Here is a 16,923-nt window from a genome sequence, read left to right as displayed (position 1 = left end):
AACATTTCATTAATTGCACACAGCCAAGCTTTGGCTTTCCTCCAATCCAACGTAAAAAAATATCACCTGAGGAGCGAAATACCTGTTACACCCTTGCTCTCAACGTGGATCATACATTCAGGCTACCTGCCTTTTGTTTTTCATAAATCCTCTGTCATCCTTCATAATTCACGTCAGCCGTCTGCTTTTTTTTTTTTCACGCGCCTACTTTTGTGAAGATCGAGACCTTTCCTTGGTACCAACAGTTTATTTCATGTGGATGATTATGTGAAAGGTAGATTGGAGAACTTTGGTTGTCTTTAAAATGTTATAGAACACTTGCTAAGAACTAAGATTGTGAAAATTCATTTTCTTTCATTGTTGAACATGAATCTTACACCAACTATGCTAATTAAACTCGAATTTTACACAAGTAATGAGTTAGATACCATGTGGCTCTGTAGCTATTTTCAATTGACACTTGTTAAAAAGCAATGAATCGAGATACCCAATAGTTTAGAATTCAAGTTTATAGGACTAGTAAATTATCTCAAAAACTTAAATACACGTCATTCAACTCAATCTTGGCTTGAAATGGTACACACATTTTCATTTTTGTTCAATATGAAAGTTTGTAAGCCAATTAAGCCACTAAGGGTCATGTGCTATTCTCTAAATCATAAAGCTAATTGTTTAACTATTCAACAAAAATACTAATAAAACTTGGTCTTAATTATGGAGAAACTTGGCTAATATATATATACATACATATACATATATATATATATATATTGTTTTGGCATTAAGTACCAGCATGCACCGTGTTGTAGCTGGAAAGTTAGATTTTCACATGTGATGGGTATCTGGCAAGTTGGGTTTGGTAAGAAAATCTTATAAGCAAACATTGGATTTGATTATCAATGAGAGAGATTTTTTTCCCATTAATTGGACTTGGACCCCAACGGGCATAGGACAATGTCCGGAAGCATGAGAGGCAAATTGTCAAACAGTACAAATTTGAGGGTCCAGTTTGGGCACAGTTTTCCTTGACGAGCTTACGAGCAATTTTTTTCTTTTTGCGGGACCCACAACAATTATCGTACTGGGCAGCCTATTCTCAGGGACGTGGAGGTCATTCTAGGGAGTCATGTGGCGTAAAGAGTCATTTTGGACGCGGCTTTATGCGAATGGGCCTGTAGGTCGTAACCAGGAAGAAGAAAAAAGATGGTGGAAATGTAAGAGAGGGGAGAGAGAGAGAGGGGGGGAAGGGAGAGAGAAGAATAATGTCGTTCTCGTTCTTCAAGCCGTCGAGGCCTAAATCGCCGTCGGAGCTCGTGAGGTCGGTCAGGGAATCCCTTCTCGCACTTGATGCGAAGACCGTCGCGGACGTCCGAGCCCTCGAGAAGGTCCGTTCTTTCTATCGGGTGCAGTGTGCAGAGTGGTGGTCTCTTGAGTTTCTTTCGTGTATTTTCATGTTGGTGCTCGTAATTTCTTGCCGAATCGAGTCTTTTGGTTAACTGGCAAGCAGTTTGATTGAAGAATCGATGTTGGTGTCGTGATCCTTTCCTATTTAAGCGAGTGTTCAATTGGAATCAGAATTTGCATTTTGACTGCTGCCATTTTGTATGTCAGTAATGGGTTCCTACACTGATATCTCTTCTCTTAGTGCATTCCCAAACTGGCGTAAGACTTGCACTAGCGTAGTTTGGTCGAACTTTGTTGGTGGTATGATGATCTATTAGGCAAATTGACTTGCATACTATGCACTGATGTAATATTTTTTTTGCATACTATGCACTGATGTAATATTTTTTTTGCATACTATGCACTGATGTAATATTTTTTTCATGATTTTTTGATTAATTTAGATTAATCGTCATTAACTTTTATGGTTATAAGGTAGTTGTCCTCTGAGCATGTTGGTGTACTAATTTATTGTTGAATACTGCCTGTGTATAATTTACCTCCAATGACCAATGCATCGATCCGTCTGTTGATGAGACCTCGCTTTACACCAGTTAATGATTTGTAGTCCTGTTTAGCTTTTTTGTTTGATCTGCAATGATATCCAACTTTCTTGTTTTGTTAAGTGCAGTTTTCAACATGTAAGCTGTTTGCTGTATTCTGGTTCTCACTTGTTACCGGTCTCTGTTTCATTGCACTGACCTACTTTTGGTGCAATTAGTTTGCATGAAGTCTGTTACGTTAATATTATGCAAATTGAACGGGTGGCATGGCTGGGGGTTTATGCCTTAACTCTTTTGTTCTTGAAGTTTTGATCAACAAGATGTGAAAGTTTCATCCGGTATGAAGGGTAACTCCATTATTTGGTTTTAGTGACGGAAAGGGTTGTATGTTCGAACTTCAACCTATATGGATCCAGTTCTGCAGTAAGTCAAAGTGTAGTTAGTTTATCTGTTTTCTTAGGACAGATTCCATGACCAGAAATGAATTATACAAGTTGAACGATGACATTAAATTGCAAAAGGTAGGTTTTGAAGTGCCGATGATAACATCTACATTTTTAACCCATCGGGACAGGTGCTTGAAGATTTTGAAAAAAACCTCCTTAGTATGAGACAAATGCTTTTTGGAGACGGTGAAGTTGAACCAAATGCTGATCAGGTTTTGCAGCTAGCAACTGAAATATGCCGGGATGGAGTTCTTGATCTTTTTGTTCACAAGTTACCTATTCTTGGGTGGGAAGTGAGTTCACTTTTTTCCTCTCTCTCTCTATGTTTGTGTGTGTGTGTATAACATAAGTACATGTTTATGTATGTAAGTGAGTGTATAATATATCCTTGTTCTCCAAGTATTTTGAGGTGATGATTTTGCTTTGAAATAGGCAAGAAAAGATCTGGTACATTGCTGGGGCATTTTACTCAAACAGACAGTGGGATCTAGTCATTGCTGTGTGGAATACATTGAGAGTCATCCTGACCTTCTAGACTCCCTTGTCGTGTGGTATGTTTTCATTCTTAACTGGACAATGTTCTGGCTCAAATATGGAGTATTTGGATTCTGAGAGTGTGAAAGATGCTTCTTATATATTTAGTAATTTACCTTCAATAACTTGTTTAGTTGGATGCTGGAAGCCTGGAACTTCTCCCCTTATATGCCTTCATGCAGAAAGTAATTGCTAGTTGGTGTACCAATTGAAGAGCTTTACATGAGAAACTGTTTCATTGGTGGTTACTGCTCAAATTTTGCATCTTTATTGGGCTAAGGTTTCCTTTATTTGTTAAGTTGTGTTATTTGAGCTATCCTGTCAGGGTCTTCTACAAGAGTTGCATTATGAAACATGCAAGAGATTCATGCATTTTTTCTAATATTTGTCCTTTGTGTGTGTGTGTGTGTGTGTATGTATGCAATCCTTGCATGTCTGCATCTATATAGTTAAAAGCTCTGGGCAGGACTAGGCGTCAGTTCCAAAAAGGCTTAGGCAGTGGGGCCCAGTCAGTCACTTGACAGAAAACATGGGGTCTTATTTGAAAAAACATGGGGAAACAGAGAAGGAGGGAAAAAGAAAAGGGAAAAGGTGAGGATTTTGAAATTCCTCCACCTCAAACAATACACTAGAAGGCAGAGCAAGAAAAAAGAATTTTAGCATTAAATTTTTTAAAAATAATATTTTATTGAGGCACCGAAATGCCTTGAGCTAGGTATTTAGGCTGTAGCCAATACCCAGGGCACCTAGGCGTGCTTTTAACTACATATGTCTGCACATATTAATTAATATATTTAAGTAACACAAACTTCATAAATGATGTGCTGAATGCTATTGACAAACTCCTATCTTCTTTATCTTTCTTAACAGTTATGACAACAAAGCGATTGCTTTGAATTGTGGGAATATGCTAAGGGAATGCATCAAATATCCTACACTTGCTAAGTGAGTTTCTCTAACTATTTTGTATTTCTCATAATCATTTCTAAGTCGCAGCTTCTGCTTGTTTGGGTTTCTTTCATGGATGCATTTTGCTTCCCCAGCTCGCGATTTTTCTTGCATTTGAGTGTGCAAATATGTAGTTCATTTACAGATATTTGTTGGAGTCAACCAGCTTTGAGTTGTTCTTCAAATTTGTGGACCTCCCAAACTTTGACGTAGCATCAGATGCCTTTGCAACATTTAAGGTTTGTTTTAACTACTGTGCAGAGATTCTTTATGCTTTTGCATAAAGATCTTAATTTTTTGAAAAATTGTTTGATGACATTTTACCTTCTTTTCCACAACATTTCATCAATACCAGGTAATTCATGATTAATTAAAGTTATTTTTTTGTTAGGATCTGCTTACTAAACATGAAGATGTTGTCTCTGCATACCTAATTTCCCACTATGAACAGGTTGGCTATATAATAAGCTCTCATTTTCTCCTTTTCATACCTATTGTTTATCTCTCCTTTTTGTATGCTTGTAATCTTGTAGCGGAATTGCAATAATTCTGCAAAAGTGCTCATCGAAGGCAAAATCCACATATGTCATAATGAATGCCTATCACATTTTCTGACTGGAGGCCATATTCTTTCAGTTCTTTGATCTTTATGAACAACTGTTGACATCACCAAACTATGTAACACGAAGGCAGTCACTGAAGGTTAGTATCTACATACTCTTTTTTGAAACATTTATTCTAGTATTTGTTCTGGCTGATATGAGTCTGTCTCATCTAATAGGAACCTTGTTTGTTGGTTAGCTTCTTTCAGAATTTCTTCTGGAAGCCCCAAATTCACAAGTAATGGTGCGATATGTTTCAGAGGTTCAAAACTTGAAGATCATAATGAAGCTTCTGAAGGTGGGACATGTTTATACTCTCTTAACTCTTAAGCATCCTGTCAACTATTGAAATATCACCTTATTGACTCAAATCCATGTATTAAAATGTAATATTATAAATTGACAGTAGGCTTTAAGATAGAACAGATCGTCTTTTATGGTGTTTTCCTTTTATATGTTTCATGTGGCAACTTCTGCATGATATCTTACTGAAATCTGCAACTTTGGCAGGATACCAGCAAAAACATCCAGATATCAGCTTTCCACATTTTCAAGGTGTGATTGAATTTCAGTATTCATGCTTGTTGTGTATGAATCTTCTTGATGGGACTTATGTGTAGGTAGATATAACAAAAGTAACTACATCACTTGTGCTTTTTTGTACACACTAAATGCAGTATCAGTCGGATGTGTAAAGTTTCTGAAGAAAGGTGCTCTGTGATTGCCTTTGGAAATAAGCCTTCTTAGATGCTGTCGCTATTCAAAGTTTTGCTTTATTGGAGCTTTTTTTTTTCTTAGTTGTTTCAATGAGCTTTATTCTGCTAGCTGCAAACCATGTGAACTTGAAGGGCCTTTATGAATCACATAGGTGAGACTAGATACATAAGGTTAATGGATTCCAGCAGCACGGAACTCACCCTGTGTCTGCTCTATCTCACGGACTATACTGTCCTGGATATATTTACATGTTCTTTTTATCGCTTATCTCAAACCTTCGTGCAACCGTCGCAGTTTCAAATTGCAATTGGTATTGAGTGAAGCACGGAGCATGAAGTGGTGTGAGATTGTACGGAAAACAGATGCTACCGACCTGGTCCTCTTACATGTTTACACAAATATCAAGCAGGATCTGCCACTTTGAAGATGATCCCTACAATTCCTGTCTTCATGCTTTCTTTGAACATTGTTTTCTTGTGGAACCCTGTTTCCCGTTGGTTTCTGCATGCAGTTGTACCTCATGAACTTTTATGAAAGCCCTTTGTGGTAATATTTGGCATGTTCTTTTGGTTCTCATTTCAGGTCTTTGTTGCAAACCCAAATAAGCCACCAGATATAACTGCAGTTCTCGTGAAAAACCATGATGGACTGCTACCCCTACTTCACAATCTTCCATTCAGCAAAGGTAAGCCTGTCCTCTATTTTACCCTGCCATCACGTATTTTAATTGGGGTTCATTGGATGGTTGGTTGAAGTTATTCAGATGCTATTTCTATTAACTACTACCTGTTAAAAAGAAGGGGAAAAGATCTATTAACTAATAAGTAATATCTGTTAAAAAGAAGGGGAAAAGAAAAGATGTAAAGAAAATCCAGCATATGCAAGCTAAGGCTGTCTCTAATTGTAACCTGCGAAAGTTTTTGTTCTCCACCTCAACCACTTCCTCCTTTCTCATCCTTAATCTTGACTTTTCTTCTACAACTTTGTCCAACTGCAGATGATGAACAGTCTGAAGAGGAGAGAGATATCCTCATTAAGGAAATTGAAAAACTAGTTTCCCTTGCAGGAGCATGTTAATTAGCATGCCCATCGTTATTTTTTTCCTTTTTCTCTAAGTGAAAGGACAGAATTAAATCTCCATCGTTGTAATTGAACTCTATATATGAAGACAGCAATTGTAATTTTCCAAATTTCCGTGGCTTATATCCTTTTACTTTGTGATGCTGCTCTTGTAATAGATGCCAGCAATGAAACTACTTATGAATTCACTCTCCTGGTCAGCTCAATCTAAGTGCGTTTTCTTTTTTTGGTTCAGATGTGGTACACATCTGATATGTAAAAACTTTTGCATTTGGGATGCACCACAAGGATGAGAGTATCTTAGAAAACTTTACCATCTTGAATGTGAGAAATAAGTGACAAATTTTCTTTGAACACTGATATTCACCCGTCGATGCATTTTGACTGTCACTTTATGAGTGTCTTCTTCAGCTTCAGCCAGTCTAATTCTGATCTTTCTTTATAAAGCTTTATGTAGATGAACTTTACCCATGTTAATAAGGTAAAGTTTGCTCATTTTACAAACTTATCATACATCTCAAAACTGAAACTGCCTCATTCTTAATGTGCATTGACGATATATTTGCACTTCGATATGATAAACTAAAGGAGTTATTTGTGGACTGAGTAGTAGCTTGCGGTACTAACCTGATTCCCTGTATCAATGAAGTCGCATTGTATCAGTTGCTCCACTGAAATGAATCTTGATTAGTTATGCCAAGGCAGGCCGATTCTCCGTATCATTTCAGATACTGACATTGGTCACTACATTATAATAAAAATATCACCAACCTGTCGGCAGCATATGCGGGATATTCTTGTGAGAATCCAAAAGCAGACATCTACTGCTCGATGCAATGACAAAACATGCTATGGCCCATCTCTCAATCTGCCATACGAGTCGTAGTCACGACATAAACTTTATTTAAGGACGATTGTTGTTCTTTTGTACGTTAAACATATCTGCTGAGGTCGAAGAAGAGCCTGAGTGCGCCCCTTGTTAAAATTTGAAACTGGATGAAATCAGTCATTTCATGCTGCAAATCTAGTGGATTGGCTGATTCAACTGAATCCGTTATGAATTGAAAAAAAGTGTTATTATATTTACTTTAGAAAAAACTGAAAATCCTGAAAACATAGAGAATAATAAGAAATAATAAAAAACATTTCAAAATAATTTAAAAATGGACAGTGCATGGCAAGTGAGAATCCCTTTTTCAGCGGATGAATCAGATTGATTTGCCCTTTATAATCGACGTCAATGGGTTCAGCACCCATATCCTGATTATGTTCGTTAAAGCATGAACGGTTTCAAAGAGTGTTCTCTTTGCTAGATTCAAGCGAAAATGATCACCGAAATGATGCCAAAAATATAAGGTGTTGAAAACCATTGTTCGTATTGTGATGCATTTTCTTGTTTCCATGAGTCCGGCCATCAAATGTTCAATGAAAACAATATATTTTGTGTCTACAAACATATAGTTGTCCCCTTGGTAAAGCTTAATAAACTAGTCTCCCTTGGGAAAGTTTAATAATCTAGTCTCCCTTGGGAAAGCTTAATAATCTAGTCTCCCTTGGGAAAGCTTAATAATCTCTACATATTCATGGATTCACTGTTCAAGAAGACTCTGAAAATCAAATGCTAAATCGTTGTGAAGGTAAGGAAGACTTAAAGATTGGTTCAGAACTTCAAACACCAGTACATGAGGACCCCTCAAGAACATATGAAAAACATGGAGGTCATTAAATCAGTCAAAATGAACGACTCATAGATTGTTATGTTTGAAGTTATTTTTGAATAAATAAACGTTACATAACATATTGACGAAAATTAAAAACTACTGTTGATGTGACAACTTCTTCACAAGCTACTATATTTCCAACTCTCCATATTTAATAGCCACACGATACAGGGGATCAGATTGGGCCATTATTTAGTTTCACGGTTCATATATATATATTATATAAAAGCTGCACCAGATCAGCGTGCAATCAAGGGGACACGACGATTTTATGAAGCTTGGTTTCTTAGGGACTGTTTGTTTGGAGGCAAAGAAAAGGGTTTCCCACAAGAAAGCGATTACTTTTCTTTTGGACTTGAAACGAGTGGGACGGCAGAGAAGGTCGGTAAGCCATGTTGGCGCCAACTTTTCCCCAAGGAACTTGTCGTTTTCGATGAAAGTGAAGTGCCTAACTTTTCCGACGGCCGTTCTATTCTATGAAAGAGAAATTATTCCCTGAGAAAAAAGCATACCCGAACTCTTAACCTGATTAGATGTCCCTGAAATCATGTTAAGAACTCCAGATAAGATTGGTGTGCAGTATTTCAAATCAACAGCTAAAGTAAATGTTCATTTAAAGCCAAAATAATGAAATGCACATCTAACATCTCAGTTCATGTGAGCTTAGTAAATTGTCGTTTCATCTAACACCATTAACTTTGCTAGATAAAGATAATCACATGCCAATTTGTCACAGTAATTTTTGGGTGTTGAGGAGAAAGAAGGAAAGGAAGAGTGTGGCTCAGGTCTCGAAAGATTCCACCCAGTGATGTTGTTGTGATTAGCATGTCGATGAGTGTTGTTTAAGTTACAAACTATCAAAGTTGTTGCGCTTGGGGTGCATCAATTGCTGGTTGAAGTTGTTTATATTATAAAATTTGTTCAAAACTTATGAGGCATGTTTCAAAAGCATATTAAAATAGTGTTTTGGAGGCAAAATGCTGTTCAATACATGGTTAGATGTAAGTCAAAATTGGGCTTGTGAGAATATAATTTGGACAACATAATATCTTAAAAGAGAGTGAATAACGTGACCCAGATCAGAAAAACTGCCAAAATAAATCCTCAGTATCTTGAAAAGGATGAGAACGTTTACTGTTGTTTGTTTTCAATGTAACCTTATCATTTTAACTAATCTTTTTGTTTTTCAAGATTGCCAACGGTAAAATTCAAACTTTTATTCAACAATTTTCCTGAAAAATTATGATTTCTATTATTAAAAGCTACAGCAAGTAATTACATTTTTAAATTATGGACAAAAGAATAAGCTCGTATATACATATATATCCTTGAGAGGAGAGCTGGTTTAGGGCTTCATAAATATCAACTGCACGTCATTTGGAGTTTGTCTGAGGACATAATTGCCAATTCTTTGCCTTCTGTGTCCACCATTAAAAATGGCAGTTCCATCGCCATACCATCCCAAAGAGAGACAAAGAGAGGGAGGGAGGGAGAGAGGCCTCTCTGCGGGGAGACGGAGACAGAGAGATTATTTGATCAATGGATTTCTTCAGATCCGTCTTCTCCGACGAGCCTCGGTACCCAAGAGAGACGGAGGAAGAGGAAGGAGCAGCAGCAGGAAACGCTAATCCTGGGGAAGTGGCGGAGGGCGAAGGGGAATCCGGATCTCCCTCGAACCCTAACCGTAGTTCCCGAGAACAGAAGAATCCGCTTCAGCGGCGGCGGCATTTGGTGGATGGAACTTCGGCTCCCTCATCAAGACCATCACCACCAGATCGGAGCAGGTGATCGACACGTACCGCCATGGCCTCGACGAGTTCCGCGTTGGGCTCGCCGAGGAAGCCCGCGTGGTGGCAGCTACTCTCCCGGCGTCCTTAGAGACCGGAGCGTTTGTCGCCCAGGAGTCCCTCGAATCTGTTGGCCAGGCGATCGACGTCGTCTTCAAGAGCACGGCGGATCTTATCTCGCATGGTAAGGATGCGCTCCTCTCCCTCGATAATCCTAATCAGGCCGTGCCTGCACCATCCAGTATTGGCATTAAAAAGTTCACTAGGTTCGAGATGCAATTGCATGCCATTCAGAACGATGCGAACACCTACTGCGAAGATCCGGATGATGTTGATGACTTCACTAAATGGAAATCTGGGTTTTCTCTCCAAGAGATGGAGGATGAGATTGAGGAACTCTGCGAGGAAAATGCTGCAGTTAGCGGGTTTTTTGCCAAATTGGTACCTAAAACTGTCGATTCCGATACTTTCTGGACTAGGTATGCCTACAGGGTTCATAAGCTCAAGCAAGTTGAAGAAGCTAGAGCTCATTTGGTGAAGCGGGTGATGGCTGGAGACGAGGAAGAAGATTTGAGTTGGGAGGTCGATGATGATGATGAGTCTGAAGCTGCGGAACCAAATGAATCGCAGAAGAACGCCATTAAGGATATCAAGGGACTTGAAGAGGTTCATGCTGGCTCGAGTTATGAGAATGTAGAGAGCCCGGAAAAGGAAGGGACTGCCTCCGAGGAAGTGCACGAGAAGGAACCATGTTCTGAATCTTCCGTTAAGAGTAAAGATCTCGAAGCACCGATTGAATCTACTGTTAATGAGAATGCTAAGTTGGGTGGTGAAACGCCTGAGGATAAGAGCGGCCAATCGGATCCAGTGAAGGAAATTGCGGAGGATAGGACATTGCTAGAAACAAAAACAGACAACGGAGAATCGTCTAAGGATAGTGATTTTTCTGTTGTTTCCAGCCAAGTTTCCGCACAAGAGGAAGATGATCTTGGTTGGGATGAGATCGAAGATCTCGGAAGCAACGATGAGACAAAAGCGACGACCAGCGGTGGAAGCCCAAACAAGGTTGATATCCGCAAACGGCTAAGTACTGCAGACGACGAGGAGGATCTCAATTGGGATATTGAAGATGATGATGATGTTAAGTCTTGATGACGGTCTTAGAGAAGGCTGCTGTCCCATACACACACTTTTTTTTTTCCTTCCCATTGACAGATTCTCCTTTCTCTGCTTGTTGGTTTGGTTTCCTCCTCCAAGTATTTTTATCCAATAATTGTTGGTTTCTTTAGCACAATTATTCGATTATGTAAATACCTTTTTATGTATATTCTTCACGTTTAAATTGAAATAATCTCAAATCTAGTTGAGTACAGATCATAGCCTAATGGCAGTGATGAAACTCAACTAGTTAGATGTGTTAAATCCATTCTGCTGTTCGTTCTGCTTTGTGCAACGCCCCGTTGCTTCTTGTAGTCTTGCGAGTTTGGTACCTTCCGTTGATCGAACATTCTCACGTGCTACTTGACCCTGCTTCGTGTTCATTCTTGTTTTGGTTTATGGTTGTTCATGAATTGTTGTGACTAGTGTGTGGCCTCTTATCATTCACGTACTATCTCATGAAGCGCGTCCTTTCATGGCTATTTATGGTGGTTGATTTGAGTAGTCATGGGTGGGCAGCTTTTAGGTTGAACATCGAGGCTGTTTAACCTGTTCTTATCGGCTGCCTCTACTATTAAGGCTTAAATCTTTGTAATATGCTTTCCTATCGCTTGACAGACACCACCTCCTCATTGGGAGCTCAAGCGCATCATGTTTTCTGCCTTTTACGTTTAATGAGAGGGCGGATCTCTCCATAGTCTGTTAGCCACTCTATCTTGCTTAAGTTTCTTTGCTTCTCTTTTTTCAAGGGTTAACGCTACCTGATTTTAGGTTGCACGTTGCGTAGCAACTAAAATGATTGTTTGCGTAAAATGGGCGGCTTGTTTAATATCCAAGATTTTCTGTTGTGGCTTTGATTGAGACTTGTTATTATCCACCGTGATCTTCGTTTCCTTCTTTTCGTCAAGTCTCCCAATGCAAATTTTGAATGATTGACTAGCAGAAAATGTGAACAGGGGTAAAATCCTTCTGATTCAGCCATCGTGAAACAAAATGGAGAAAGCTTGTCATGTTTAATTGCATGATTTCGAATTTTCTGTGATTGGACACCTTGCCCTCTTGATGAGGAAGAGTGAGACCTCTTTGTAGGCATTAAGTGGCACCGTAAGGAATGCTTACTGGCGGTCCCTTTGGAGACGTCCACTGAAATTGGAATTGGAATGACGCAAATTTTATTGGTGGGAGACATCTGACAAAATTGGAATCATGCAGAGAAGATTAGCGTGGCCCCTGAGGATGATGAGACGCAACAAATGGAATGTTTAGTGGTGAACGAGATCACCATTTGTTACATTCGTCTTCAAGACAAAAGGAGGTACGTTGTGATCTCCACTGTGCAGTTGCTCTTAATTATTTCAGGGCATAACACACTGGGGCTGTTTGGCTATGAACCTAAACCAAATATTGGGACAGGCTGCCTCAGTCTTTAATTCATGAAACACTTAAAAAGTGTTTCATTTTTTCATTTGTCAAACGACCCTTTAATTCATGAAACACTTAAAAAGTGTTTCATTTGTCAAACGACCCTTCAAGGCGCCTCTCATAAAACACGGATTCTTCGACCAATCTTATTATACAATGAAACATTATTGGGGGAGTGTAATGTCCCCATTTTAAAGATACCTCAACTGTTGCTTCTAAACCCCAAGGCCCCAGCTGAGGACTTCAACCTCCTGCTCCACCATGCCATTCTTGTGTATTCACATCTCTTGATTCTGTTTGTACTGGCTTCCTTAGATGCTTTATTACAGGCAAATGAGGATCATAAGGATAAACAGAGAGGCCTATGGATCGCTTAATATACCCATTATAAAAGTAGACCTACTTTGCCAATCTGCGTTTCTTAGTCGCAGTTGTTTGTGAAGATGACAAGATTTACTTCTCAAATCAATTTAACAAGATTATGAAGATGACAAGGTTTACTTCTCGAACCAATTCAACAAGCTTGTGAAGATGCGGAAGAATATCAGCCACTTTGGATAGTGGCCTGGCTTGAGAAGTGTTACAATATCCAACAGCGACTGTGACTGGGATTTGTTTTCTCAAAACAATTTAAGAAGCTTGTCAACATGACAAGATTTACTTTTCAAAACAATTCACAAGCATGACTTGGCAATCCCTACTCAAAACTGCTAAATAAGTTCACGGCATATTTTATCACCTTATTTAGTTCGGAACAAGCCAAATAGAGGGAATGCCCGAGTAGGATAAGTTCTTCTCTTTCAGCACCACCTTCAACCGCCAGGCAGTTCAAAATTTACATGACTGCAACAGACTACCTCGTAAACTTAATCTAGTTCCAGAACCTGAGAATAGCCAAGATGGCATACCTCACATGGACGCCAACACAGAGATCTAATACTACTACGATACTGAATATCGTGATTAGGGCTTAAAGCATAAAAAACGAAGAGTAATTTCTTCAAGACTGAGAAATACTTGGAACTCATTAATGGGGAAGATCGATCAGAACACGGAGATCGACGAAAAGCTAAGAAGCTTATCCAATCTTTGTATAGTCTCAAAGACAAGATCAACAGCGCAACATTCGAACTCGCAAATATAGCTTTTCCATGTCATCGCCTATTTCTCAAGTGAGAACTTACTTTCACGTCATCACCTTCACATAGATAACGCACGGGGGCCCATAAAGACACATGAAAAGAACTTCACGACCTGCTATTTGCATATCTAAATCTGGAACAACAGCAAAAAAGACCAGTTAATGAAAGCCAAAACAGAATCAAGCTAGTCCACTTATAGGAAAAGTCATCCAATTTCGAACTCAATTCATGTCCCTAATTACAAAAGCATAACTTCCTTCAACTGTGAACAACGAGAAAAAAAGAAGTAAGAAATGTCTTGCAAAACAGCCTCCACCATTAAAGGCAAAATGGATAACAAAACTGTCAAGAATACTCAACGTCCCGAACTGAAAACAGTTAAGCAGCAGCCACTGCAGCGGCGTTTCTTTTTCTGGCTTCTTCAATGATTGAGAGCTTGATACCCTTGCCTTTGGGCAGAGACACCCAGGGTTTAGTCCCCTTACCTATTGTGAACACATTGCCAAGCCTCGTGGCAAACTCATGTCCTGCAGCATCTTGGACATGGATAATTTCAAAGCTCCCCTTATGCTTTTCACGGTTCTTGATCACACCAATTCGACCACGATTTCTACCACCAGTCACCATCACTACGTTTCCAACATCAAACTTAACGAAGTCAACTATTTTGCCTGATTCAATATCAAGCTTAATGGTATCATTAGCTTTGATAAGTGGATCTGGGTAACGAATGGTTCGGCCATCATAAGTGTTCAGATAAGGAATGCCCTTCTGTCCAAATTGCACCGACCTGACTTTGCAAAGCTTGAACTGCATTGCAAAAAACATAATCTGTTGTTAGATTATATCCATGCAAACTAATCACTGAAACAGTTAAGAAACTGGCAGGGCATCAAATTTATCTTCACCAGACCCAAGAAAAAATAAAGTCTTCAAGTTCTAACCTGCAAAAGCGAATCGGACAAGACATGACAATACATAGATTGAACATACCTTTGCCTCTTCGTCTTTGATAGACTGTAAGCGGAAACGACCCTTTGTGTCATAAAGCAGCCGGTAATTCTCATTTACTTTTGGAATAGACACAACATCTGTAAATGACAAAGAACAGCTTAACGTATAACTACTCAATAATGAAAAAGGAAACAATAATAACCATTTTACCAAACAAAAGATAAGGGAATAAATCGTACCCATAAACCCACAAGGGTACTTTTGGTCAGTTCGTACTTTTCCATCCACAGTTACAAGACGCTGCATCAGGATTGAGACAACATCACGATATGTCAATGCATATTTTAGCTTGTTCCTTATGATAAGTATCAAGGGCAAGCATTCACGACTCTTATGTGGCCCAGAAGATGGCTTGGGTGCCTACAGAACATGGAAAATCACCAATCAGAAACAGACAATATTGATTAAATTGCACGCAAAGAATCCTTCAGAAGGATTCCAGCAGCAGGGTTCTGGAGAAACTTACAAAAGCCCCTCCCAATTTGTCAAGCATCCAATGTTTGGGGGCATTGAGCCTCTTCAAATGCTTCTTCAACCCTCGCGCCTAAATCAGAAAAAAAATTCAAAGAGAAGTTATTAACCAAATCATCTTCTTCTCAAGCGAGTGAAACAAGGGAAGGGGTGTGTGCGTTTGTGTTGTGCATTACATGCTTCTTGCGCTTCTTCCCCCTTAAGGTATGGAAGAGAGTATCTCAATAAAAAAAGAACACTAATATCAGCACAAATCCAGATGCGCAGCCATCCAAACTTCCACGAATTGTTCTAATTGATCTTAACAGATATGGTACATTTCAGTCTTTGATTGACACAATGACAGTATGGAGTATTAACTGTACGCTGTTGCCATTGGCTCCAAAGTACTAAATCCATGTTACGTGATGCTAACTACCAGATTTCAAGATTTCAATTGTCAACATAGCACAAGGCAGAGGTACCATCAGTGATAGTTTGCACAGCAACACATTGTTCAAGATGGCAAATAGAGAACGAGATGTGACGAGTTAGAGACAAAAACATTTTTGTACAACGCCCTGGTAGGTAATACAGGAAGAGGCTTGAGAAAGCAAAAGCCTCAGTTTGAAATTTTGAATGAATCTTCACGTGAGGCTAAACATGACATTTTGGAAGAAGACCACAGATCAAGTCACGGACCCTCATTAGGTTGAGCCTAATTCCTTACAGTTCATAAGATGTTTATTTTGCCCATTTTTTAGCAAAATTATGTCCAATTGATGCATGAAATATCCAAAAAAATTAATGAATTACCGCATTCATTTGTCCCAGTTAAGGCTGTTCACAATAGATGAGCAAAAAGACAATTAGTTTTGATTGACAACATGTTAACAACAAACCCCGTCATGTTCAGTGTTGCCCTAAGTTAAAAACAATGAGATATAGAATGAGGATCCAGAGAAAGAGAGACAACAGAACGTATAACCGACCTGCAAAGCTTTCAAATAGGAACACAAACAAGTTCAGAGGACTCAGGAGAGTATCATTGAATCAGACAGTAACTCGCCTCAGACATTGAATCCCCAACCTCCAAAAAAATCAGATGTAACAACACCGTAACCAGTCCACGACAAGAAAGCAAAAACTAAAGAGAAGCCAAATCGACGGAGTTTCAGATCGCAAAAACATCACACCACCTCCTCTAAGAAAAATAAGAGGGCAAACCTAAAACCATGGAAGCAGCGATGCACGAGCATCGGTGATATAAAACCCTATTTCTGATCCTATCTTTCGAAAGCCTTAAACCCCTAGCCTCGATCAAGCATTCTCCGGATGACATCAAGCTAAAGCTCCATTCCTTCTAAAGAGATCGCATTTGCACCCCGGGTTTTGAGTTAGCCAAAATCGTATAGTCCAAGTGTTTCATCAAGGAGATCCAACTCAAACACGAGTACTACATAACAGAGCACTCAAATTCCCTAGCTCCATCACAGCCGACGGTACGAAATCCTTCCCAATCAACCATTTCCTCAGTAGCAATTTCTCGGAAACGAATCTAGAATCCGAAGAAGCTACCTCCGCTCAATCAAGTATTTATCAAGGTGAAATCGCACTCAGAAGCATCGGTTATTGAGTCGATTCCTTCCGACCAGAAACAAAACTCATCGAATCATCCTCATGGAAAAGGAAAAACAAGAAAAAGAACGACGCACCATTTTGGCTCAGGAATGACCGCCGCAGCTACTCTTCTCCTCCTCCCCGCGAACGTCTCCCCTGCCTCAGTCGTCGTCCCTCGAGCGCTCTAGAGACACAGCACGTCTTCGGGTTTATACTTTTTAGGTGGAAACCCTAGACTCAGAGATGGACGATCCAGATTCAGCGATGCGCTGAGCGGGGAAAGAAGGCCGAGTGACTCAAGCCCGGCGAGGGTCTGCGTTCGAATGAATCTGGATC

The 16,923-nt window shown here is 39.4% G+C and overlaps 3 protein-coding genes across 3 annotated transcripts; 2 read left to right on the top strand and 1 right to left on the bottom strand.

The window, feature by feature from the left end:
• Positions 1-1,191: 1,191 nt before the first annotated feature.
• Positions 1,192-6,461, top strand: LOC116259830 (uncharacterized). The gene is made up of 11 exons (XM_031637771.2): positions 1,192-1,385; positions 2,521-2,685; positions 2,825-2,943; positions 3,797-3,871; positions 4,020-4,113; positions 4,266-4,325; positions 4,511-4,576; positions 4,676-4,774; positions 4,987-5,031; positions 5,776-5,878; positions 6,191-6,461. Exons 1-11 carry the CDS (start codon positions 1,263-1,265, stop codon positions 6,268-6,270), a joined length of 1,029 nt encoding a protein of 342 aa, XP_031493631.1. The 5' UTR covers positions 1,192-1,262; the 3' UTR covers positions 6,271-6,461.
• A 3,072-nt stretch (positions 6,462-9,533) lies between these two features.
• LOC116260597 (uncharacterized) lies at positions 9,534-11,207 on the top strand. Its single transcript, XM_031639049.2, has 2 exons — positions 9,534-9,632; positions 9,683-11,207. The coding sequence occupies exons 1-2, from the start codon at positions 9,534-9,536 to the stop codon at positions 10,931-10,933; spliced, it is 1,350 nt and encodes a 449-aa protein (XP_031494909.1). The 3' UTR covers positions 10,934-11,207.
• Positions 11,208-13,665: 2,458 nt separating this feature from the next.
• Positions 13,666-16,841, bottom strand: LOC116261579 (40S ribosomal protein S4-like). Its single transcript, XM_031640408.2, has 5 exons — positions 16,683-16,841; positions 14,984-15,061; positions 14,697-14,877; positions 14,497-14,594; positions 13,666-14,313 (listed from the first exon to the last, which is right to left on the bottom strand). Exons 1-5 carry the CDS (start codon positions 16,683-16,685, stop codon positions 13,882-13,884), a joined length of 792 nt encoding a protein of 263 aa, XP_031496268.1. The 5' UTR covers positions 16,686-16,841; the 3' UTR covers positions 13,666-13,881.
• Positions 16,842-16,923: the final 82 nt, after the last annotated feature.

The sequence above is a fragment of the Nymphaea colorata genome, chromosome 9, assembly GCF_008831285.2.
Source record: "Nymphaea colorata isolate Beijing-Zhang1983 chromosome 9, ASM883128v2, whole genome shotgun sequence".
NCBI classification, from domain to species: Eukaryota; Viridiplantae; Streptophyta; class Magnoliopsida; order Nymphaeales; family Nymphaeaceae; genus Nymphaea; species Nymphaea colorata.
This window is presented reverse-complemented; position numbering and strand designations above follow the sequence as displayed.

What these genes read in the sequence shown, in the direction of transcription:
- LOC116259830 (XM_031637771.2), top strand. Translation starts at nt 1,263, where the DNA reads ATGTCGTTCTCGTTCTTCAAGCCGTCGAGGCCTAAATCGCCGTCGGAG. An exon ending in ATGCCTTTGCAACATTTAAG is followed by an intron (nt 4,114 to 4,265) that starts GTTTGTTTTAAC and finishes TTTTTTTGTTAG; the next exon opens with GATCTGCTTACTAAACATGA. An exon ending in TCATAATGAAGCTTCTGAAG is followed by an intron (nt 4,775 to 4,986) that starts GTGGGACATGTT and finishes CAACTTTGGCAG; the next exon opens with GATACCAGCAAAAACATCCA.
- LOC116260597 (XM_031639049.2), top strand. Translation starts at nt 9,534, where the DNA reads ATGGATTTCTTCAGATCCGTCTTCTCCGACGAGCCTCGGTACCCAAGA. An exon ending in GAAACGCTAATCCTGGGGAA is followed by an intron (nt 9,633 to 9,682) that starts GTGGCGGAGGGC and finishes CCCTAACCGTAG; the next exon opens with TTCCCGAGAACAGAAGAATC.
- LOC116261579 (XM_031640408.2), bottom strand. An exon ending in ACAAATTGGGAGGGGCTTTT is followed by an intron (nt 14,878 to 14,983) that starts GTAAGTTTCTCC and finishes CATGTTCTGTAG; the next exon opens with GCACCCAAGCCATCTTCTGG. An exon ending in TCAAAGACGAAGAGGCAAAG is followed by an intron (nt 14,314 to 14,496) that starts GTATGTTCAATC and finishes TTTGCAATGCAG; the next exon opens with TTCAAGCTTTGCAAAGTCAG.